Here is a 27,400-nt window from a genome sequence, read left to right on the forward strand (position 1 = left end):
CACCACCAGTCAACCAGCCAGCCAGCTATCCCGCAGCGCTACCACTTGAGCGATTTTTCATTGCAGTCACTCGCAGCCACTGGCAAGCATATTGCCCATTTCTCAAGCGCTTGTGTACCTATCTCTATCACTTGCCAACACATGCTGCTCAACGCTGATTTTTTAGGGCTTCTCCGGTATTGCTTGACTGGTACGCACAGCCTCTACAACAGTACAATATTACTTTATACCTGTGCGCGCGAGCGTAAACGCTATTCAGCGCTCTTCAGCACTTGGCTGAACGGCTGACAAGGTTGTCCAATCGGCCATGTTGTTTTGAGTGAGTGAAATTGCAATTTGATTTGATTTTTTACCTCCCGTGAAAGAAAGAAAATTTCTTTTGGCTGTCAACCTAGGTATGTGTTTGTGTGTTGTTAACTCGTAGTGTCTCGTATCTTTCGTCGTTGTTTACAGTTATAAACTGCAATAATTTCCCTTTCTTCAAGTACACATGTTTGTTGCTCGCCCTTGTCTTGCCGTCGTTGAACATACGTATATTTAATGCGTTTGTTTACATTTTAACAATCAATAATCTCATTTTCGACCTTCCGCGCGCTGCTGCTGCTGTCTGCTTAGTGTTGTTGATTTTATGCATTAGCTCCGCAACAAAATGTTTCATCTCACTTGTGTTGTTTGGGCTGACGATTTAATATTTCCATAATTAGAGATGTGGGCATTTCCGTGTGTTGTCGGCGGAAAAGTAGTGCGCGCTCTAATGAGACGATTTCTCCCGGAGTTTCGGAGTACTCACATACAAACAAACATATATATAAAGTTAGAGATGAAAGCATTTGTATTTTTTATTGCCTTTTTATACACTAATTAAAGCTTATTTGACTTCCGAATTTAATTTCGTTCAAAATTTGTGTTTTAATTTTCTTTCTCATGACTTCACTTTTGAACAGACATATATATGTACATACAACCATATATTGCTTGTTATTGTAACAACTATCGCTTGTTTGCTCTCATGCTCTTCTTCACCTGGAATATGTTTATATTTAAATATACTATATATTAATTATAAAATGTTGTTTATAATCTTTTCGTTAGTATAAACAACAGACGCCCATGGCCATATGCTGATTATTATAGTATTACTGAAAAGAGCTCTTAAAGATTATGCTAGGCAGATTCGTATTAGTCACATTGTTATTGTAAAATCAAAAACAAAAGTTTATAAATAGTTTGGTTAGGCGCGCACTTTTACTGAACAGATGTTTTTTTTTATATATATTTGGATTTTATAGTTTTTACATGTTTCAAGTCACGTATTCGTAATTTGCATATATTAGTGATTGAATGCGGTAACCTTTGTATTTGTTTAAAGGTGATCGATCATTCTAACGTTATTATATTCACTGCTAACTGTAAAGTAATGGTTTTTAATAGGGCTATTTGGAACCTGTTTGTTCTAAGGCATTTATATTTGAGCTCCATTTTTCATCTCACGCGAAGGGTTTAAGGTCTTGCAATTAACTTCTCAAATGATGAAATTAACTTATAGTTGCTTAGACCTTAGCTTATGCATGAACTCTCTTCTATCCGATTTGTAATATCACAAAAGCTTAGGGATGCCATAATGATCAATATGTAATAATATTGAGTTCGAAGCTCCAACAAGACTAATATTTAGTTAGTACTAATTAGTGATGTATTCTAAAGTCTCTCCTACCTCTACACTTATAGCTTTGCTCATTTAGACTGAGAAACTGTCATATTGTACATATTCTGATATGTAAGTATGTGTTCAAAAAATAACGGGAATTTTTAAATGACCAATTGTTCAAAAGACCAGATATAATTTTTTTATATTTTTTCTTGAAATTCTCGTACATACCCCTAGGTTAGGTTAAGTTTGTAGGCAGATCTCCGCAAAAACAGAAAATCTCACTTAGACCGCCTGGCGCTGTCCATTGTGATACCAATAAAACTCCCTGTGTATCAAAGACCTTTGAGATTCAGGAAAACGCTTGAAATCCGTTACAAATTTCTTATGACGGCTAATATCGATTCTAGCCAATTCGCTAGGATCGCCGAAAAGGGGCCTTCCGAGGTGTTTCAACCTCAGTCTGGCAAAAGCTGGGCAATGAAGAAGTAAATGCTTAGATGATACCACCTCGCCTTCCTTACCTACATACGTACCACTTAAGTATAATACAATTTTCAATAAAAGCCGCTAAGATTAGACGGGTTTTTATGAACTTGGCGATTTTTTTTTTTTTTTTTTTTTTCAATATTTCAATAATATATTTATTTATTGAATCTGCTTTGTTTAAAGCCTAACAATAAGTATTAAAATCTTAAATCTATTTACAACTAAGTAAGCTCAAGAATGTGTTTGAGCTTTTTGGCAGAACGTTGCTCTTTAGTAGGCAGGTAGATCTCTTCTTTTTAAACGAGTTTGATTGGAATGTACCAAGGCGTTTGCCAATGGGTTTGGATGTTCACGAAGTTTAGAAATATATTTCTTTCTGCTGTCCTCTATTTCCTTCTTTACCATAGGAATATCAAGATCCTTATGGATATTTTCATTACGCATGTACCATGGTGAACCCGTTATTGTTCTAAGCATTTTAGATTGGAATCTCTGAATTATATCAATGTTGGTTGCACAGGTCGTACCCCACAGTTGAATACCATACATCCAAATCGGTTTTATGATTGCATTGTATAACAGGACTTTGTTGTCTAGGCTAAATTTAGAATTTTTGTTTAGAAGCCAATTTAAATTTGCTGCTCTTAACTTCATGCAAGTTACTCTACTCGCTATATGTTTCCGCCACGTAAGCCTTCGATCCAGGTGAATCCCAAGATAAGTTACTTCATTCGCTTGGGGTACTCCCACATTGTTTATTTTAATTGTCCGACATGTTTCTGGCCTTAGAGAAAATGTAACATGCTTGCATTTTTGCTCATTAATTTTTATACGCCAGTTGGCTAGCCATTCTTCGACACAAGTTAAGTGCTCCTCTAATACTCTTGATGCTCTAATGGGGCATTTGTTTCGGCTTACTATGGCTGTGTCATCCGCAAAAGTGGATGTCAATACGTTGTTAGCTATTGGAAGGTCTGCTGTATATATTATGTACAGAGTGGGGCCTAATACACTGCCCTGAGGTACACCGGCCCTTATTGCTCGTTCTTCTGATATAAAATCTGCTACTTTGGCGATTTTTGTTTGTTAAAAGTTCGCACACTTCGTTGAATGTTCGTGAATTATTGGTCAAAAACAATACTGTAACACGATGGACCAGCCTATTCGACAAACATGACTCCGTGTGACTTTTGCCCGTTTCCAGAAATAAAGATAACCTGTCTATATTGTACGAGCTACGAGAAATCACTGAAAGAGCCAAAGGTTATCCTAAATCGAGTTTGCAAGGTGTTTAACGATCTGAACTACCGCTGACATAAGTGCATAATATCTAATGGATACAATTTTGAAGGCAATAAAATTAATGTAGACAAAAATAATTTGTAGTTTTTCAAAATTCGAAAATTCCCGTTATTTTTTGAACGCACCACGTACATTGCAATATGTCTTTAAAGTTGTATGTATGCAAATCTCCATGGTTAAGATGTCATTTTGAGATGCTGCAATGACACTTTCAACGCGCAATTAGCCACAGCAAATGTAACTAAATGCCAATAACAATAACAACAACAATAGCAATAACCATTAAAACAAGTGTTTGCTCATAAAGATTGCCGCAGTTAAATTGCAAATCATTGCATTTCATGGCAATATCGTGTATATATGGGTGTGTGTGTAATTGCTAGCTGCCGGGCATAAAATGCTAATATTCGAAGCGCAATTGTAGTTTTCCACCAGCAAGCAAGCAAGCAATTTTCCATTAAAGCTATTACAAGCTTAGCTGGCAATTCATGTTTTTTTTTTGTTTTCTCATATAATTAGTTTAGCAATAAATATTTAAATATTTATATGTGTATGTGTATGTGTGTTGGTATGTAAATATATAATTGCAAACTCGGTTTTGCTTGCAGTTTCAAGCGCATTCAATACAACAACAACATATATTAATTTTTGTTGTTGCAACTGTATATATGTATGTATGTGTGTCTGCGCAACAGTAAAAAGGTGAATTTACGCTGACAGGTACTGCCTGACGATGCGCAGAGAATATACTGACAAGCTATGCAAGCACACTTGTATTTTTAGGCCTGACGAAGGCGTCGCACCAAATCGCCAATACGAATTTTTTTAGGCGCATTTTTGTTTACTATTCATAAATCATTATGGATTCTGTGCTGCAATGCAATCGCACTCAAACATACACAACAACAACACAAGTTTGTACACTAACTTGTGAATGGCATGAATTTTAAGCATTTTAATGATTTTTTAATGCATAAGTTGTTGTTGTTGTTTTTTAGTTCCAATTTTTTTTTTTGTTTTTTTGCTTGCGATTAGTGAATTTTTTCAACCGTGTTGGAGTTGAAATTACAGTGCTGGCTGCGGCTGTGGTTGAAAGCAATAGTCAATACCACTGCCACCACCACAAACAACAGAACAACAACACCACCACCAACAACAACAACAACTACTGTTTGTATTGTGCTCAATATGTGCATTTCCCCCCGTTCAGCTCTCCCGCTGTTAGCTGTTGCTTCTTACATATCCTCTGTATGTGTTTGTTGCTGTTGTTGTTGTACTTATGTTGTACATTGTTGGCTGTTTGTATGTACATACGAGTTATGTATGTTACGTATGGGAAGTGAGTTTTCAAATTTTTCAACAGCATAGTAGTAAATGGCATGCATAAGCAGTGGAAAAAAATTCAGTTATGGTAAAGTGCTCTTGTGCTTCAAACACGAAGTCGGTTGCTTGGTTAGTCGATTGTGCGAGCAAAGGATTTTTTTTTATGTATTTTGTGGCTTCCATAACAATTTATGCTGATTTGTATGGTTTCGCATTGAAGTCAAATGTGTAATAAATAAATTAAAAATTAATAAATATTTAGTGTTTTGATGTTTGTATGTATGTGCTGTGTTTGTGAAAAGTGTGGAGGGTGAAAAAAAAAATAAAATAAAAATTGTAATTTTATTGGCAAAAAAATTAATACTGCAGTGTAAAAATATTTGTATTAAACAGTATATTGTTTAAAAAAATATTGCAAAAATTATAAAAGTGCTGCTGCGCCCAAATAATAAATTTTGCCAAGAATAAAACCAAAAAAAAGTGCTGAAAAATACCACAGCTTAAACACAAAGCAGCTATACTACATTTCGAAATCAACGCTTTAACCGTACATTTTTAGTCGCTGCTTAATGCTGCCATAGTCGAGAGCGCTAGTTAAACGCTCCCCGGCGTTTAAACACACACACACACATATATATAAGTGATTTAGATTTTGTGCGCTTGCGTTCACTCTCCGCATTCAGCGCTTTAAATTGCAGCTGAATTGTAAATGCTCAAGCAATTTTTGAGTAGTTCCGCTCACACACACACACACACAGCCAAACAGCGGCGCATAACCAATACATACACACGTTAATCACACAAAGTGCAATTCTATTGTATGCTAGCGTATTGAGCGTATGGAAAAAGAGCATATTGGGGAGAGAGCGCAAAAATAAAGAAAGAAACAATTTGAAACGCGTTTTGTACGATACAGACGAAAAAGAAGAGGAAGCACCAGCAATAGCAACAGAAAAGTAGCACCAACCAACTAGCTGAGTTTATGTAGTAAAACGATTTTTTGCTGTCGAAAGATTTTTTAAAGCAAAATTATATATAGTATATACAGCTATTACACGCAATAAAAATATCATAAAAATCCAGAAAAGTTGGAGTTGTGCGTCGAAAAAGTGAAAAGTGCACGAGATAATTTACGTGAAAACGTAAAAATAAGCAGCTGTGGGCAGTAGCAGGCTTAACGAGACAACGTGTGTGTGAATGGAAGTGTGTGGAAACATTTAGAATAATGCGTGGCAAATTTTAGTTGAAAAAATTGTGTAAAGAATTGTGAAATTAATGTGATTGGCTTTTTTATAAGCAGAAAGTGCTGAAAAATTTATACCGAGTGTAGCGAAAAAAAATTAATACTTTCACAAATAAAACACGACTGCAATTATACGAACACACATATCAATTACAAAAACTTAAAAAAATAAAAAATAAAATTTTATTACAATTTTTCAAACCAAAAAAACGCAATACAAGTGATAATATAACGCCTAACAACGAATACAAGCGACCCCTCCCCGAAATTGTTTATATAAAAAAAGCAAATACACACACACTCACTCGCTATAAATCTCAAAATTCAAAAAACCAAAAAAAGAAATTGTAGCAAAAAGCAAGAAAAATCAAGTGTGTATCCCAAAGTCGTAGTCGTACAGACAAATACAAACCATCAACGTAGAATACATAGGTGAGAACAGTGGCTGGCATTCGTACAAGGTAGAGTGGTGGGAGCGCAGCACAATTGCACTTGCACAGCGCCGTTAAGTTGGCGCATTTTCGCAGCCGCAATCAAAATCTCCAAAAATCCGCTAGAGCATAGCACAGTGGTGTAGGCACCAGCAGTAGCAGCAGCTTTAGTCACCCCCAGCTACTAGTAGCCACAGCCGCCAGTAATACTACAAACAAAACGGTATAACACCTCCCGAAAATAGAGCCACTTGTGTCTAAAGCACTTCGGTTCAACGCTTGTCGCCTTGTTTGTCTACAACACGACCTCCCACAACACACACACCTAAAACCGCTTGTGCGGCCACACAGTCGGTATAAACCAAATAAATGCAGTTACAAGGTGTAATTTAATTGCTTTTTGTGCACGCAAGAAATACATAGAAATACAAAAACAAAAACAAATACGCCAATTAGCTAGCTGTTGCCGCGCAGAAGAGAACAAACTTAGAAAATCAAATATACATAATATTCATTGCCAGCAACTGCCACTTAACTGTATATTAGCATCGGTTAGCGTCAAAGCGATGAAAACCGAGTCAACGAACAGCAATAAAATGGCTTTCGATATGTATCCAAGTATTTCAGGGAAACAAGATCCCGTACGCGAAGTGGTTATGAAGTATATCGACTATTTTTTGCCAGAGTGAGTATCGTCTATTATTTTATACCCTGCTTCAAATAAATATATTTGGAAAATATTAGAAATTTTTAAATTTGCCCAGATTATTACAGAGGTATCCTCAACCTTTGCAGTATATATGCAAGAAAAGTAGAGAAAGTAAAGCTTAGACCCATATTTGTGCACCTATTTTTTATATAATCCGTGAATATTGTCTGAATTAAACGATTTCAGCTTTTATATTTAACTGACATAATTCGCGAGTTCTAAATATAAATGCTGTTCCTTGTAATGTGATAAGCTGTTGTAATATAATATAAGTGAAATAGGTCACAAAAGAGTAAAAATAAAGTTATTGATTAACACTTTTCTTCCATATATAAATGCAATGAATGTGAATAATGTTGAAATACATACTTCCGAATGTGGTTCCATGAGTCACTTTGTTTTTCCAAAAATCATCAAAATCTTCACTCCAAATTTTATATATTATTCCAATTATTTTATTATGTGTGTTTCATTACATACTTGTTTCATATCCTAATAGCTTGAAATATCATGTAGGACAACGTCTGTCGGGCCCGCTTGTATATATAAAAATATATACATATGTGTATTTTTTTGTTTTATATGATTTCAACTGATAATAGCTTTCCCTTTAAACTATTGATAACTCTAAGCTCTCCTCTGTTAAATACAACTGAGAAGAGGTATGATTCTATTTACTTTTGTTTCATTTACAGCTTGTTGCCACTTCATAGAATAAATATTTTCTCCACTTAACATTCCATAGGTCTGCCGCCAGTCTATGGTTGTTGCATTGCTTTGTGTGTCAACAAGGTGGAAAAGGTAATGCTTTGTTTACCGTATTAAAGGCATAACTTACGGTAAATGGGCTAAAACAAAGGAATCTCACAGTTACAAAGAAATCTATAAAAATCAGCTGAAACAAATGCATACAATTTGTGCTGAGAAGTCTCATAAACGTTTTATGCAATGAAGGAAAAAAATTGCCAATACAGTGGAACTTGTCTAACTCAAATCACCATAATCCACAAAAAAAATTTCGAGTTAGAGAGACTTCGAGTTATCTCATGCCTTTGTTACACGATTTAGGAAATCTATAAGTGTAATATCATATTTTTTGTTCGTCTCCATACGAATACAGGGACTCCTTTAAAATTATTCCTTGATAGTAAAATTTAAAATTTTATATTATGCCCAGGTCGAAAATTCCGATTTATGGAAGGAAATTTGTATGAAATTTGACTTCTATTGCCAATTTAAGAGTTCGAGTTATGGAGAACTTCGACTTATAGAAGTTTGAGTTTTATTGCAACCCCATTAATTTAATTAATCAATAGGCATCTTTAGTTGTATCTTTAAATTTTATACATATAAGCTTGATCATATTTTAGAGTTTTTCGTAACATACATACATATATGCCGCAATTAATACTAATATTTTTCAAAAAGCTTATATTCGAACTTCGAAATCAAATATGTATACCAATTTTGGAGGCTAACTTCGAAAATCCGAGAATACGCTTCTTTTTACTTATGACTCAATCTTCCGGAAAAATGGTTTTATCTAATACACAGAAAAAAAACGTCGAATTTCCTGTATAGTGTCTTTACTTTCTTGGAATATATAAAAATTCGTTGGGATTTACTAAGAACCGTCACGTGATCGGTATAGTTGATCCCTCAATGGACATAAGTTCAAATAATATCACGCTCCAAAGATTGCTAGTAAGTGTTTCATCAGTTCTTCTATTTTTTCTAAGCCATTCCGAAAAGTATAGTGGAAGATTGAGTTAGTTTTACGGTAAGAAAAAATTATAAAACGTTTTTTTAGTCTAGTTTATATATCTTTCTTAATTTCACGAGCTAGCAATGAACTTGGTATTTACTTCTTAGGCGAACTTAAAACATTTATAATGATTTAAAAAACAAAATTTTGATAAAATGGTCCTATTCTTTCCTATAGAGCAAGTAGTCTGTTCGCTGTTTGTAGCTCAGTTCAGGGTTGGCCTACATATTATATTTGAAGAATTTCATACTCAAACAAGTCAAACTTAACCTAACTTTTTTTTGTTGTCTTCAAAATACAATTTTATTTGAATTACCTGCTTCTCCGTGTGTTTATTAACTAATGTTAATTTATTTTAAATCCAAATTAAATATTACACATTTCAAACGCATTGGTATTTAATCTTCATTTCGTCACAAAAAGCATTTGCGAATGTTACAAGTCGCATTGCATACATAAAAATTTATTTGATTAGGTTTGTGCGGCCGCATGTAAGTACTAAGTATGTACTCAGTGCTGTGGCGGAAAACCAGGTCATGAACAACACACAGTGTCTCGCACAAAACAAGTTTATGTTGTGCTGCAGTTGAACAAACTTTTACTATGTTTTATTGCTTGCTGCTGTTGCTGCTGCTGCAGTGCGCACAAACTAGAAGCCGCGACAAACGATAGTCATTGCTGCTAAACGCATGCAATGTACATATTTAATGTAATGTATGGTATGTGCCTAAGTTACAAGCGCGCATGCATGTATATTAAAAAAAAAAAAACCTTGTATTTATTTTCGCTGATATATGGCACAGCCATACGCTACAAATACATATATATAATATGTGCCTCTGTGTATATGAGTTTCTGCAATTTGTTGTTAAAAACGCTATTTTATGAGGCGATTTCTTTGCAACTTCTTTGTTTCACTTTTTAATTGATTGCAAAAATTTATTATGGAAGCTTCTACGAAGCGATGCGCTCGCAGGTGAAATTCGGTTGCATTTCATTTAATTATTTAAAATAAAGAAAATTATATACTCATACTTGAGACTGAGTGCATATAGTATGAATGTATGTTTGTATATAAGCATGTAGCACAGTGTCACGCTTACTACTCGCAGACGTTCTGGCCATTTAATCCCCAGAAAGTCAATATACAAACATAAATTCATATATTATATGTATGTATATAGATATATGTATGTAAGTATTTTGCTTCTTTGTCTCTTGCTTTTGTGCGTAAAGTGGCGTGAAAAATTCTCAACGCCCACACAACGCTGAAAATCGCATAGCATGCATGCATAACAATCTGCAGCATCACATGCAGTCATAATTGCGTACATATTGCATACAAATGTTGCTACACATGTGTATAGCTACATTATTGGTAAGGCAGTGTTTTGTACACAAACTGTAAATCTGTTGTGCGTAGTGTTGTTGTTTTATTTTTTCCAACATACACCGTATTTGGTCATACACAGCACTGCAGCATCCGCATAAATAGCAAGCCGTGGCGTACTCGTTTGCCCTAGCGGCACATGACAACAAATGAATCCTGTTCACTTAATCTTCAACGCTTCACTTGTCCCTCCGTTACACCACTTTTCATTACAAGCATTGATTTTGTGCATTTTTTGTTTGCCGTTCTGCTGCATTTGTTTTTAAGCTGCCTCTGAGCGTCAAGCCAGCGCTTAAAGCATTTCCACTGCATCAAGCACTCTAATTCATGCATTGCAACCGCAACTTAATGCTTTCATTGCGAAATTATTTACATGCGTGTATTTCACAATTTTTTCACATTCTTTCCCCACTTTATCTATAGAAAATTCTTCGCTTCAAGCGCTTCATTGCGCAATGAAATCTGTTTTGAAAATCGGTGTTATTTTAAATTATGCCGCAATGTTGCAATTTTGCTGAGCGGCTGTTGCTAAGCTCTACTTCGTCGTTGACGTTGTTTATTCTTCTTTAGCAACGCTGTTTATTTGCGTTCGCCTTCGTCTGGTATATTCGCTGATTAATGTTTTCCGCACCGGAAGTGTTCAGTTCGACGCTGCTTTAAATTGCTGCGGCTGCCTTAACAATTGAAGGCGAGCTGATTAATCGGAAGAATTTCTGCAGTTCATTGTTTAAGTGGATAATAAGGTGATTATAATGTGGCGAATTGTGTGGTTTTCTCGGGAAGATTAAGATGTTGCCGATAAGTGTGGGACTAACCAGAAGAAAGGCGAATTCTTCTTATTAATAAAGTAAATTTTGTAAATTCTTGCTGACGTTAATGATATGTAAATTAAACCGATTAACTGACACATGTTAATCTGACAGTAGCGAGGTGGAATTGACGTGAAAGCAATTAATAGCACAGACACGTGATACAATTAACCTTACGTTAATTTATAAATAAAAAAGTAATATTTATTTATTTAATTTTAAAAATAAATTATTAATATTTATTCATTTAATTTGAATATATTTTTAATGTGATAAACAAACAAAAATAAATTATTTTATTTATAAATTTTCCAAATTTTTTAATTAAATATTTATTCATTTTAATTAAACTAATTACGTTAATTAATTTTCTAAATAGTATAACGTTACTGTTGAGCTTTTTCGTAACAGTTCCCACCACACTGTGGTGTACATAACCGGAACAGATCGGATTTTTATTAGACAAAGAACAGTCAAATCTGCAGTATTCTTCAAAATTATTTGGAAATCTTTCACTACAAAAACACCAACAACAATAGCTTTTTATTCAAAGCGATAAGGAAGCCATAACGTCGTTTTCTCCGACTCCTCTTTTTTATTCAAAATTCTAGGAATCGAAAACCACAGTATTCGCAAAATTTTGAGTCTCAAATCAAACAAAAAAATTAAAAAAATACCAACTTAATTGCATCTAACTTCCGGATGTGCTTTCTGAACCAAGCTTTCATAAGAAGCTGTTATTGAGACTACTAGTAGTTTCAATAGCTTGATATTTCCGCCGTGGAATGTCAATTCGGTAGCATTCTCGTAATTATTTGGGAATGTTTTCTGGAATCGAAAACCACAAAAAAAATTCCTACTTGAATGCTTATAACTTCCAGAAAGCTTAAAGCTTTCATTAAAAACTTTTACAAGCTTTATTGCTTATTATTTCCAAAAGAGCTTTCTCAACAAAAGCTGTCATCAAAAGCTGTTACAGAAACGACTTAATTGCTTTCAATTGAATAATATCTCAAAATAACGCTTATCTATCAGCGTGTCTAAAAATAGCGCACAACAAAACTTTTTTATTTTATTTATTTATTCATTTTTTTAAATAATAAAAAATAATTTGTCGTTAATGTTCAATAAACACGAATTCGAATATTTTTTATTTATTTCAATAATTGCCCGTTTCCACTATTATATTTTATTTTGATTGCTTCCCAATTAAAAAGGTTGAATTGTGTGCAACTTGAGCATGTAAGCGCTTACAATGTTGCGACTTACAAGTTACAAGCTGGAAATTTCTAATTTAAAAAAGCTGCCGGCATTTAACGGGCGATGCTCTTTGCAAGCCACAAGCAAAGCTCTGTAATAAATATAATATGAAGACCCACTTTGCAGTTGGCATTTCACTTACTTACATACATATGTATGTATGTTTGTATGTATGTTTGTATGTTTAACAACAACTTTCAATGCGTAATTAGCACACATGTCAATTGTCAATCGATCTTTGGTAAATCGCTTTGATGGCACAACAGGCGCCAACACAAATTTCCTATAAACATACTTGCTGTTGTTGTTGTGGACAAAGCGCACAAACTGGCCTGACTTTCAAGCATTTGTGGATTGCGCTTGAGTTTTCCTTCAGTTTTGCTGCATGAGTTTGATATTTTTTCAGCTTTTTTCTAGTTCAGCTTCATATATATTTGTAGCGCCAACAAACATGTTGAGACGCCTGCTTGTCATTTATTTGTCAGTTTAAAATTAAGCGTCTGATAGCGCTATGTGCTTAGTTTAAAATTTCCTTTGCAATTTGCAGTCTGTGGCGCTTTCATGTCATGTTAAGCTGGTCAGCAGTGGCATAAACGAAAATCGCCAGTGATTTTGTTGTTGTTGCTGCCGGTTAGTAGTTGCTTGTGCTATTAGCTTGTCTGTTTGATTAACTTGCGCGCTCAGTTTAGCAAATTATCTATTGCGCCAGCTCGACCCAATTTTTTTGGACAACTTAATATGTCATTACTTGGAAGCTTTAATTTTTTGCATGGAAATATTATATTTCATGTGGTTTTTGAGGTTTTAGCGAAGTCATTTTATGGGAATTAAAAAAAAGTATGATAAAATAGTGTTCAGTGTAGACAAATATACAAATTCAATTTGTGAGAACACATTCCCTGCAAAAACACAATCAAAAACCAAGCCCACGAAACACGAAAATTCTATATCTCTAAAGCTCCGAAGTTTTGTCTTATACGAGTAGACACAAATCTGAAACGCTGTCTTTGCAAAAAAAAAAAACAAAATTTTACCGTTTCTGCAAATAAGAAGTGTGTTCAAAAAATAACGGGAATTTTTCAAAAAATTTTCGAATTGTCCACAAGTCTAATTTTCTTTGCTTGTGCGTGAATTCATGGTAAAAAACAATACTGTAACTCTGGAACGTTGCCACAGCCTCCAAAGAGAACTCAACAAAGGAACTCATTAGATATTGATTTTATTTTAGAAGTGTTCCGACGATTTGAAGAATCGCATGCATAAGTGCATACGTGGAATGGGGAATACTTTAAAGGCGACAACATTAATGTAGAAAAATGAATAAAAATATTTTTTTCAAAAAACCAAAATTCCCGTTATTTTTTGAACATACCTTGTATATAAAATTATGCATGTAGCTTTCAATATTTGTTCGTTGGCTGCCTGTGTCATTCATTAAACTTTGTTTTACCTCATTTTTGGGCAAACAAAAAAACAATGCAAATGTCCTGCTACTTTTCTGTGTGTCACTGGTAAATATTTGAATACGAAGAATGAGACAAAACGTGCGAAAAAGCAGGCAAATGACTACAAATCAGAAATATTGCAATCTACATATTTTCGTTAATTTGTTTACACAAATCAATAATACTTTCTATCACTACACTATCTGTGTCACATTATTATTATTCTTTTTTTTTTGAAAAATATGCGGTTCAAAAACCGGAATTATCGCTTTGTTTTTTTTTTTTGCATACGATGTCATAGGTGAAATTATAGGTGATACGATTTCTTGACGTAGTTTACACACTCTTGCCGCTGGGCGCTCGCTTTTGCCTAATCGCTGTGATCACTGTGATCACGTGAACATCGCGCGGACACCCAGCGTAGTCTAATGAGTTTTTAAATAGTGTACAAATAATAAACAAAATACACAATACTGATTAGTTAGTAAATATTGAGGACAATATTGTATAGGTTATGTATGTAGAAAACTGGTTTTGAGCTGCGCCCAACTTAAGCAAACTATAAAAATTAAATTCATTAATCAACGGCAATTAAAAATGTTTTACATTGGAGTGCTAAACCAAATATTGATAATTAAAATCAAAATCATTTTTTTCTGGTGTTCTACTGAAAAATATTTATTTTTTTAGAAAAAGCTCAAAGAAGATCTTGAAAGTATGTTCAACAATCGTTGATGATTCCACAACCAGATTTGCTCTCTAATCACTTGTTACACACCCACTCTTTTATTTACTGTTAAAATTTATAAAAAAACATTTTCAAAACTTTTTTTCCAAAATTTTTTTGTTTACAAATTATTTTTTTCCCAAATTTTTTTGTTTCAAAATATTTTCTTTTTTTTAATTTTTTTTCCAATTTTTTTTTCAAAATATTTTTTTTTATTCAAAATATTTTTCTTTCAAATTTTTTTTTTTTCAAACAAATATTTATTTTTTTTTTTCAAAATTTGTTTATTTGTCAAAATCTTTGTTTTACATTTTTTTTTGCCAAAAACTCATAACCATATGCCAGACAACCTCCGTCCTTTTCCTTAAATACTGTACACAAATTGTATAAAATACGATTTTCTCCTCATTCGAAATAAAGTAAACAAACCGTAAAAAGCAAAAATAAATAATTAACACTATACAAACGAAGTCAAAACAAGCATAACACACCATAATATGGTCCGCTTTTTGTTTTGGCTTTTCGCTGTTTGGCTGGCTGGCTGTCTGAGTTGTTTGGCTGGGCTCTGGCTGTCTGACATCATTGCTAAATATTGCTGGTTGGTCTCAGTTGAACCTTAATAAACTTGACAACATTCGATCGTGCCGTGCTATGGCATATACAAATATGTGTATATCAGTATATATGTCTGTTTAACATTCGCAAATATGGTTCACCAATGGTGGTGATAATAACAATCGCTAAAACGTCAGACAATTAACGCGCGTTCAGTAATATGAGTTTCAACGTTATCGCATAAGCCGCCGAATATGGTTCGAATGTAGAATAACTAATACCGGCAAAGCCATAAACGTTCATTAGGACTGTAATTAACGCCATTAGAAATATTGTTTTGTTTTGCCATTTGTTACAATTTTTTTGTTTTTCTTTTTCAGAGATAAGCTTTTAGCTGACTTTGACAAATTTTTTATTTTTTATATTTTTGCTGGAAAATAGATTATTTCGCTGTTGAGTATCAATAAATTGAATTTTGATTAGAAAAAAATTGAGATTAGGTAAGCCGAAATCATATTAAACAGCAAAATGTTTACAAAATTTAAGTTTCTTATTTTTGTTATTTCTGAAACTTTCGCAAGAAATTGATTTTAAGCTATTACTTTCGTTATTGCGTATAATTATTGAGCAAAAATATCAACAACTGATGTGTTATATCATCTTGCGCTCAATTTATTCTGCCATAATTTTTTTTTTCAAATTTTTCCTAATTTTTCTATTATGATTTCCGCGCTATTGTCGCTAAACATTTAAATACACTTTCCGCACATACATTCTTATGTTTGTATGTTTGTTTGTGTATTCCACAAGCTACAAATCGCCGAAATGCCATTCTCTAGCCCACACTTTCTTCTTTTGGCGCTTCTTTTATGACTTCCATTTCCATATTAGTGATGACGTCTGCGTACACAGTCGATTAAGTTAAAGTGTCCACAATAATAACAAAAACAACACATGGCGATTGACATGTTTAGCATTTCGCAGTGATTTCCAGGAAATGAAGGCAATCACACCTCTCTCTCTGTTTGTGACGGCAAAAGAATGTGTAGACATAAACAGAAGTTCGGACGCTTGTATGTATAGTTGTTTATGTACGAAAACAATTTTTGCTTTAAGTTTGAGTTATGCAAATATATATTTTTAATAATAAAAAATAGACAAAAAATAAAAATAAAATAAAAAAATGAGTTTAATTTTATTTTGCTAATCAAAACTGTCGCACTGAAATTCTATAAGGTGACAATAAATTTGACACATAAAAAATAATGAAATATGCAAAAACAAACGTGCATATAAATAAAATTAACGAAAAGACACAACAAAAAATTATACAACAATTATTCATTCTAAGCAAAGCGAGCAATAAAAATTTGCATGCAAATAAATATACACAAATAAAAACACTGTGTGAAGCAAAAAACAAAATGAGAAAAAAAAATAAAATAAAATGAAAAAATAAAAACATTAAAAATAAATAAAGCAAATAACAATAAATAAATCCATAAAAACTCGCAAGTGTTCAAAATAACAATTGACATTTAACTCAAATAAGCTTGAAATTAGTCCATAAGCTGCTCAAAATTCCAATAACGCTTAGTATTACTTAATATTTATGTAAGCGTCGTTTTATAAACAAAACGCGACAGTTGTTCGAAGTCAAGCTGTATTTTTGTTTTTATGACAAAATAATGATTGCACTCAGTAATTCAATATTTATTTAAAAAAAGTTAACATTAATTAGAAAGATTAGATATTTTTTTTTGTTTGTCTTCGAAACTGTTCTGAAACTTTATTTATAAAGCTGTTTATGCAATGTTTAGTCATACCGCTTTATAAAATTTTATATTTGAAAACTTAAGAACTAACTTTAAAAATTGAATAGAGGGAAATCTAATGATTTTTTTTAAATCCTTGAGAGAATTCTTTATTTGACCCTTGTGTTGCCACCCGGGTACCCACCGGAGTGTATTTTGTTGAATAATATTTTTTTTTAAAAATATAGGCTAAAATCCTCTTGGATCCCCATGGTTTAATCGATTATCTAGCGAATTGTCCATTATACATAGTTTAAATTTTTTTCTAACCTCAGAAATGTTACATTTGATAATAAGAACACGTCTCAGCCTCCCGGGTACCCCGATAGAAGTACGGCGCAGTTCGTGTAATACATTATGATTATAATTTTATTTTATATCTGAAAGGAGTAATATCCTGAAGTACAAACCAATTCAGAGAACGATCTGTTTCCCCACCACTCGAATTCCACGGAACTGGCCTTCGCAGAATCGGGAAATTTACGTTAGAGCAGCGCGCGTTTTATTCCTGATTTAGGCCTATGAAGGTGTCTGTACATTATTTATATGGTACTTTCAAGCAGAAATACCTTTCTAATATGTCAATAAATAGATCCTGATAGAATGCACTCAATTATTTTTACGTATAACGCACTTATACGCTCGAATTTGCGTACGGGTACCCTGGGTAGCAGACAGTGTGATTTTTTTGAGGTGGCAACACAAGGGTTAAACAAAGTATACTTATTTAATTTTTTAACTTTTTGGCTTTGAAATAATTGTTTGAGGAACATGCAAATTATGTCTTCAACCTTGAAGAGCTTTTAGGGGACCAAATGAAATCTCAAAGAAGAAGAAGAAAAATTCTCATTATCTATGATCGTAGGATATAAAAGCTTCCATTAAGAATATTTTAGTATAATAGTTCAAACCGTCCGTAGAAGCAAAGAAAAAATGAGAAATGAAACTCATATCAAAAAATTAAAAATAGTCTAACGATTTATAAATAATTGTATTTGATCGTGATTTTGAGTTAGATTAAGAATATTTCAAATATATTAAAGTTTACTTTAATTACAACAAAATATCGATCCTGGCAACCCAGCGTTGTGAGAGACACGGGAGTGAGAAGCGGCCAACTCGTCTCTACGGGAAAAATCCGAATGGCAATGATATCTACGTTAGCATTCGGTAGAAGCGGGCGGTGAAATTTCAATTTCATTTCATTGAAGTCTCATAAGATAGGTCGTATCGGCTCTCACCGTCAGGGGTTTACGTCGTTCAGTGTTTGAACTATAATACATATGGGTAATAACGGTTTTTTATACGTGGGGTTTTCAATGATAAAACACATTTAACGGTATAGTATATTATGACAGATGTCACTTGATTTGTACTTAATTTGGTCTACCATTTCATAATGAACTGACTTACTCCGGACCAATGTTTATTGGTAACATACGCCCATAATTGCTGCATAAAATGGTCGAAAATTGGGCATATTGGCTCAAGCCAGCCGCGACGGCGATCATTTGTTTGAAATCATTTTTAAAACATAATGGCAAACTTCTCTTCTTAACTGGCGTAGAAACCGCTTACGCGGTTATAGCCGAGTCCACAACAGTGCGCCACGCATCTCTCCTTTTGGCGGTTTGGCGCCAATTGGTAATACCAAGTGAAGACAGGTCCTTCTCCACCTGGTCCTTCCACCGGAGTGGAGGTCTCCCTCTTCCTCGGCTTCCACCAGCGGGTACTGCATCGAAAACTTTCAGAGCTGGGGCACTTTCATCCATTCGAACAACATGACCCAGCCAGCGTAGCCGCTGTCTTTTTATTCGCTGGACTATGTCTATGTCGTCGAACAACACATACAGCTTATCATTCCATCTTCTGCGGTATTCGCCGTTGCCAATGTTTAAGGGACCGTAAATCTTCCGCAAAACCTTTCTCTCGAAAACTCCTAGTGCCGTCTCATCGGATGTTGACACCGTCCACGCTTCTGCACCATAAAGTAGGACGGGAATGATGAGGGACTTGTAGAGTTTAGTTTTTGTTCGTCGAGAGAGGACTTTACTTTTCAATTGCCTACTCAGTCCATAGTAGCACCTGTTGGCAAGAGTGATTCTGCGTTGGATTTCAAGGCTGACATTATTATCGGTGTTAATGTTGGTTCCTAGGTATACGAAATTATCTACAACTTCAAAGTTATGACTGTCAACAGTGACGTGGGAGCCAAGACGCGAATGCGCTGACTGTTTGTTTGATGACAGGAGATATTTCGTCTTGTCCTCGTTCACCACCAGACCCATTCGCTTCGCTTCCTTATCCAGGCGGGAAAAAGCAGAACTAACGGCGCGGGTGTTGTTTCCGATGATATCAATATCATCGGCGTACGCCAGGAGCTGTACACTCTTGTAGAAGATTGTACCTTCTCTATTTAGCTCTGCAGCTCTTATAATTTTCTCCAGCATCAAGTTAAAGAAGTCGCACGATAGCGAGTCACCTTGTCTGAAACCTCGCTTGGTATCGAACGGCTCGGAGAGGTCCTTCCCGATCCTGACGGAGCTTTTGGTGTTGCTCAACGTCAACTTACACAGCCGTATTAGTTTTGCGGGGATACCAAATTCAGACATCGCGGCATAAAGGCAGCTCCTTTTCGTGCTGTCGAAAGCAGCTTTAAAGTCGACAAATAGATGGTGTGTGTCGATCCTTTTTTCACGGGTCTTCTCCAAGATTTGGCGCATGGTGAATATCTGGTCAGTTGTTGATTTTCCAGGTCTAAAGCCACACTGATAAGGTCCAATCAGTTTGTTGACGGTGGGCTTTAGTCTTTCACACAGTACGGTCGATAGAACCTTATAAGCGATGTTAAGGAGGCTTATCCCACGATAGTTGGCGCAGATTGTGGGGTCTCCCTTTTTGTGGATTGGGCAGAGTACACTGAGATTCCAATCGTCGGGCATGCTTTCTTCCGACCATATTTCGCAAAGAAGCTGATGCATGCACCTTATCAGCTCTTCGCCGCCGTATTTGAATAGCTCGGCCGGCAATCCATCGGCCCCCGCCGCCTTGTTGTTCTTCAAGCGGGTAATTGCTATTCTAATTTCTTCACGGTCGGGCAATGGAACATCTGTTCCATCGTCGTCGATTGGGGAATCGGGTTCGCCATCTCCTGGTGTTGTACTTTCACTGCCATTCAGCAGGCTGGAGAAGTGTTCCCTCCACAAACACAGTATACTCTGGTCATCAACCACTAGATCACCGCTGGGGGTCCTACAGGAGTGTGCTCCGGTCTTGAAACCTTCAGTTAGTCGCCGGATCTTTTCGTAAAATTTTCGAGCATTACCCCTGTCGGCCAGCTTGTCAAGCTCTTCATACTCACGCATTTCTGCCTCTTTCTTTCTTTTTCTGCAAATGCGTCTCGCTTCCCTCTTCAGCTCTCGGTATCTTTCCCATCCCGCTCGTGTTGCGGTCGATCGCAACATTGCGAGGTAGGCAGTCTGTTTTCTCTCCACTGCGAGACGACAATCCTCATCATACCAGCTGTTTTTTTGGCTTTTCCGAAAGCCAATGGTTTCGGTTGCAGCTGTACGTAAGGAGTTTGATATGCCGTCCCACAGCTCCCTTATACCGAGATGCTGAATGAGAATGGCAAACACCTATATTTATAATAAAGCTAAATTCAACATCAATGTCATGACCATTAAATTAAATGCATTTTATTTCTTCTTGAAAACCGCATGTCTAAAAATAACACCCTTTATTATATAGGTATATTATAATCAATTGACTACCAAGTAATTAAATTCGATTTGTTTTATATTCCTTGTAAAAACTTTAACTTTCCAATAACAAACTCTTAAATAATAATCACACTTTTCCAGCAATTTAATATTAACATCATTTATGCTATTTATATGCCACGAGCTTTAACTTAAAATAATAATTGTAGCATTCATACAGCAACAATAATTGATATATATTATATATATTCATTCACGCGACTATATTTGCATAAATGAAATCATGAAAATTAAAGTATTTATGTAAATAGTCAACAACAATGTTTATAGATTGAACTGTATGCGCTTGACGACAATGCAATATCCATGGCAGTGCAAAAACAAAAAAAAAAAGCGAAAGTATCGATGTTGGCTTGGTTTTTGCGGTCAGCTGTTGATTGGCGACAGGCGAATGATTTTTAGTTTTACAACCGCTGTGCAGTATTAACTGTGCTGAAGGCCACCCGCGGCAGCCCACCGACTATTGAGCGGGTCAATAACCCAGCGTATACGTACATAATTAATGCGGCCGATTGTGCATTGATGTGGAGGACGAGTCAGCGAGTCACCGCAAAAAGAAATGTATCGCCAGCTCACAGTAGACACATTGTTTATATGTCTGAAAGTAAATAAATCCCATTCAATTATGAAGTTTTTTTTTGGTTTCAGTGAAGCTTTATACAGCGAACAGCTGTTTTGTGACATTCGCTGTCACTTTTTCGTTAAAAGTATGGAATTCCCTTTTTTGATGGAAATTTTTTGCTATTTTCGAAAAATTTACAACAAAAATAATGTAAAATATTAATTAAATTAAAGTGCAGAAAAAGTGTGTGACTTATGCCTGTCAGCGTTGTTCTCTGCGCCTTGTTTACTCATCCGCAATTTGTAGGCAGCTGTAAAAGCTCTCAGGCAGACCTTGAGCTGAAATCAGAATGCGTTCGCAGTTTTTCGCACTTATTGCGTTGCAATCAGAAATTGTGACTGTTCATAGCTTGCAACCGCGCTGATAGCCATAAACTGCTGCCGGTAAACACTTTCAGTATGAATTTAATTTCACTTTTATAATTATTGCCCGCATGCATTTTGTATTTATCCAAAATTTAATTGCCCACTCATCATTCGACGTTTTCGCTGGTTTTCATAGCGGAAGTTGAAAATAAAACACATATCGCGATTGTAAACGAAACAAATTTGACTTTTATAAAGCGGCAACACGTAATGCATGTTTACAGAAGACGCTGTAAGGTGGGGCATCTGTCGCTTAAGTGCATGCATACTTTGGTGTTTCGCCTCTGGGTGAACACCCAATTTTGTGTCGAATTTAATTCACACCTCATGTAAATATTTATTTTGATTTTAAATATAGACGTTTTATATAGCCATAACGGATTTATGTTTTTGTTTTTGCCACTAAAAGTTGATTGAAAAGGAAGTCGACGAAATTAAAAGCACAAATTGAGTTGTAACGCAATAGTGCTATATAGACCTAAATTTGCGGATTTTTCTTCTTCGGTCTAGAATTGTTGAAAAAAAATCAAATGCATTCGAAGTAACTTGTGAACAAAACCTTGGGACTTGCTCTAGATTAGTTTAAGTTAGTAGGCAGATCTCTGCATACGTAGGAAGATCGAACTTGAAAAGCTTTGGAGCACAGTCCTGATACTGATATCAAAAACTTGATCTAACTTCTTTCGTTCCTGGCTTATATAGGTCAATGCCATAAACTCATGTTTTAATAAATCAAGATCTTTAACTGTATTAAAAACCTACTGAAGGATGGTGTTGCTTCGCATTTCAAAATATCTGAAGCAATTGCCGACTTATAATATAAACAAAACATTCAATCCAATAACTAGGATATTTCGTAACTATAAGTAGAGCTGGGCTTTGAAACAAATTTAGATAATTTAGATAATTTATATAATTTAAAAAATTTAATTTATTTAATTTTGATCGAAAAAACCAAACGAGGTGTGTTCAAAAAATAACGGGAACTTACTTTTTGTTTGAAAATTGTATTTTTTTTTTGGAAAATTTACAGTTTTTTTTTAAACACATCTCGTATTACTTCAAATTTCGTATTTTGAAAAATTTATTTAATTTTGATCGAAAAAAACCGAACAAGGTGTGTTCAAAAAATTACGGGAATTTTTTTTTCGAAAATTTTATTTATTTGAAAATTTACCGTTATTTTTTGAACACATCTCGTATTACTTCAAATTTCATATTTTAAAAAATTCCCGTTATTTTTTGAACACACCTCGTACTACTTCAAATTGTGAGAAAATTTTCGAATATGTAATTTATAACCCATTCACTTTTGGTAATACCAGGTATTTAGTTCGTTGACTTTATTTTAGTCGTTTTTGCATTTTCTTCGTATAATGAATGCCTCGGCACATACGAAAACACAAAAAATAAATAAAAAATTCAGATAATGTGACCATGTCGGTTTGTGACACGCCTTCAAATAAGTTGATCGGCCAATTAAAACTTCAAATTCGCTTGCCATGCAAATAACGTTTGATGCTTTTTAAAATGTGTGTCATGACTTGATTTTTATTACAAGTGTTGTAAACAGCCTTGAAATACTTGAAAGTGTTTGTTTTATTTCGATTTTTCGAGCTTCAATATTGATAAAGCATAGAATGGTGTATAAATAAGAACCGCCGGGCAGACAGACAACCTTTCAAATTTACTTAATTTCGTTTGACTTTTGGACTATTATAATTCTATTATAATTTCAATGAACCAAACGGCATACTAACATAATGCTGTTTATTTATTTCTGAAGCTCATCTATTATTTGATTTTTTTTATGGCGTTCTTATGTTTCCAAAAAACAGAGCGTTGCCTTTAAGCTGAATGCTAATGCTAATGTGAACATACAAAATTATGCTCTCAAGATCTTAGAGGTTTTGTAGTATGAACACTGTGGCATTAAGCGTTCGTTTGGTTGGTTCAAGGCTGTTGCCGCTTAATGCTAGTATTTTCGAATTATTGGTAATGGTTTTTGTGGTGTTTTTATTTGATTATTTATTTAATGTTGCTGTGAGTGGTAATGCTATATATTCCCTACTTATATACTGAAATGCTAAAATAATATTTATTTTTTATAAAGAAATATACTTAATGGAAGCCCTAGAGCATTAAAAATGAAACCGCAGACTAAAATATGTATATTTACTCGCTGTAATTAAATAATTCGGCATTTTCATTACCTGCACTCACCAAAAATGTTTAAATAAACCAATGCACCATAAATTCCTCAAGCTTCTTACCTTTATTTATACTACGATAAAGCAAGTTAATATCCACAGACAGCAGCGCAACAAGCTTAAAGCCTGTGTACAAAGGTAAAATATTGTCATTCGATATAACGGTAAATATGTGTTGCTCGGCTGCAAACAAAATCATGTGATGCTTTATACCCTGTTTGAGTTTGGTAAGCGTGCGAAATTGTTAAAACAAAAATATTGAGATTTTTTATTTTTATAATTTAAACAATTGAGGTCATTCAATTAAATTGTGCAGCACTTAATATTTTTTCAATTCACCTAATTACATGTGGCGTGAACTCGAAATTAAACCAATGTGCCATTAGGCGGCTGCGCGGCAACAGTTAATTTTTCACATTTTTATTTATTTAATATTATATTATTTATCTTTTTTTTGCAATTAATCTGCGCTTCACTCATGGCCACAACTCATGCCTCAACTGTCAATTCGTTAAGTTTTTTGCAGCATAATTTTGAAAAATGATTTCACATCATTTGGAAACCGCATTAAAATTGCTTAGCAACTTGCTATAATTGCTAAGGAATTAGTGATTTTTGTCGAAATCGCACTTTTTTTTGCACAAAATTTAAACTCATTGGCATGCGAAATCGCCGAATCGTGCATTTGATTGTAATGTGCGGCTATTAAAATGATTGAAATGTTTTGCGAAAATTTCTGAACAGTCGACAGCGGAAACAATTTTGATTTGACCTTAATGCTGTTGAGAGTTGTTCAACGGCATCGTACAGACATATATTTTTATATTTAATGTTTCTTCATTTTTTTTTTCTGGTATTCAATGTTGGATTGATTAGCTGGCGCTAATTTGCATAAATTTGAAAATAATATTTTGCATAATTTAGTTGGATTTTAGGTGATTATTTATAAAAGAGTTTGTATATAATGAAAATTGTTTAATAATACATATTTATGCGTATAGTCTTTAAGATTCCACATACATTTACCGCATACTAATGAGACATTCTTTATTCTTTTCATTTACAGTGCATCTGGAACAAGTGCAGTTGCGATCGATAATAAGATCGAGCAAGCTATGGTAAGTCCATACAAGATGATTTTTTAATATTAAAAAAAAATATAGATTTTTTTACCATTTTGAAGAAGCATGCTATAGTAATAAGGTATCTAGTATTAGGAAATCCAAAACTGTTGTTTTAAATTCAAGATTTTATTAGCTAAGTTTGAATGATCCGGTCAAATATACACCATTTTGGAACTCATTACCATTTTGAAGCTAATTTCTTAATATCACTCTCCAAGAAACTGTCGTCCATATAGGCCAAAATATTGGTACAGTCAATTTTCTAATTTTTTCAACAGAAAAATCCTTCACCATAGGCAGGATAAGGTAGTAATCTTTTGGAGTCAGACCCGGACTATAAGGTGGATGCTTAAGAACCTTCCGACAAAGCTCCCAGAGCTTTCGGCGAGTCGCTCTCGATGCTTTTACTAAAACCATCTATTGGATTTCTTTTCACAAGACCTTATAGTAGTCTTAGGCATCACTAACATAAGTTCATTTAGTAATTCTACAAAAGTAAGGCTGGTCTATAGTACGCAGTAGCACTTCTAACAAGCATATAAGACAACAAATCACTCGACAACGAACTAATGAACCCACCTCAACTACAACTTTCAAAAAGTACATACAAACAAACTATCACACACACCTGACAAATATTATGGCGAACGTTCTAATTATGGGGTTGGCATGCAAAGTAGCAAAAGCAACAGCAACAACAATAATGTATTTGTGTGAAATCAAAATGCAATCACATATTTATTAAGTCAGTATGTACATATATACTCTCAGGAATATTTGACTTATAATGACACTTTGTAAGTGTCACGTTGCACAGCGATTTGCAAATAAGTTCAATTAGCGGAAATTTACTTGACATTCACTTAGGATTTCTAGCTGGCGATTTAAATACTACTTTGTTTGTTTAGAAAACAACGTGAGCAGTTTTGATTAGAAAAATATTTGTTTGTTGCATTTTAAAGGCGCTACAAAAGCTTAATGGTGTTTGATTTGAGCAATATAACAATTTTTATTGCTTCATTTTACTGAAGATTTTATACTTCATATTGCTGAAGATTTTAATACGTATTTAGTAATTATTGAAAATATTGTCATTTTTAAATCAAGAGCCGCTGACTTTGTCTCAGTCTTAAAGTGCTACATGATTTCTTAGTGCCTAGTTCAAACTCTTCATGGCTAATTATATAATTTAAACGTCTTCATTTCTCAAAGGAACGTTTATCAATGCAATACATATACATATGCACATGAAAGAAGACTTCTAGAATCAGCAAGAAAGCCATTTAATTGCCCATAACTGCTATAAGCCGCCACTTCTTCATCAATTTAACAGCACCATTTAATTTATCACTTCAACTTCTCGCATACAAATCAATTTGCAACAACACATGCACTTGTATGTAGGTATGTAAATATCCGTCGTCATCATTGTCACTTTAGTTGGTCAGTTCAGCAACCGCCAGCTGAAGTCCGCCTTGTGTCACTGTAGGCTTTCCTTTCCACGCTTGACTGCACTTGAGGTTTGCAAGCGGCGGCGGCGGCGCTAACTCCAATCAAACTGCCACTACTGCAGTCGTTTGTGGTTGTTGTTGCTGTCTTTTTTATATTGCCTGCGTCTTCGTTGAAAGCATTGTCGCTAAAAATAGCCGTAATAAATTCGCAATAGCAATTTAATTTAGTTCATTGGCTTAAGTTGAGTATCTGTGTCGCCAATATGCAACGCGCCAGCTCGTGGTGCACAAGCATTCCGCATTTGTTATTCGATTGATTGGCTGGTGGTTTGTTGTCTGTGCCCGGTGGATCATTGGCATTGCTGTCGAAGTTACTATGTATTCGCCTAGCTTTTTGCGGTATAAATATATACAGACATACAGACAAACATACATATATACGAGGCAGTGTCTTCAATTCGTGCAACTTGTTCTGCCAGACATTTGCTTGCACGTTTATGATTAATGCCAGCATAAAGAAGTCTGTCTGATGCGCGCAAGCAGCTGGCATTTGCTAGTTAGATGGTCGTCTAGCTCACTGCTTGCTTCTAGCGCTCTATCCTATAGTTGTAGATACATATATTCTGCCACATTGCCGCTTACTTTGTGCTAAATCATCTGTTGGCTTCCATTCAGTTTTCACAATTAAATGAATGACAGCGCCAAGCACACCGCCCATGTTTGTTTGTTATTTTAGCAAATAGAAGTATCAAAAAAAGTTGATGCAAAAAAGAAACGAAATAATTAAAGTGAATCGGCAGAACTTTCCCGATTGGCCTATAAATACCCTGCGGTGGAATCAACTGGTCTTGAACTACTTTCAAACTAGTTTGAACTACAAAATAAACTAGTACAGACAGCTAAACTAGTAGAGAGCTGTCTAGTCTTCTTTTTTCA

At 34.6% G+C, this 27,400-nt stretch overlaps 1 protein-coding gene across 12 annotated transcripts in view; it reads left to right on the forward strand.

The window, feature by feature from the left end:
- The window catches only part of LOC105214176 (protein bunched, class 2/F/G isoform), a 201,084-nt gene that overhangs the window by 127,777 nt on the left and 45,907 nt on the right, over positions 1 to 27,400 (forward strand). For all 12 annotated transcript variants that reach the window (XM_054227462.1, XM_029041610.2, XM_029041609.2 and 9 more), the window contains one exon: positions 24,956 to 25,007. In XM_054227462.1, the coding sequence (XP_054083437.1) occupies positions 24,956 to 25,007 (52 nt within the window). The remainder of the gene's footprint in view (positions 1 to 24,955; positions 25,008 to 27,400) is intronic.

This window comes from Zeugodacus cucurbitae, chromosome 3 (genome assembly GCF_028554725.1).
Source record: "Zeugodacus cucurbitae isolate PBARC_wt_2022May chromosome 3, idZeuCucr1.2, whole genome shotgun sequence".
Lineage (NCBI taxonomy): Eukaryota > Metazoa > Arthropoda > Insecta > Diptera > Tephritidae > Zeugodacus > Zeugodacus cucurbitae.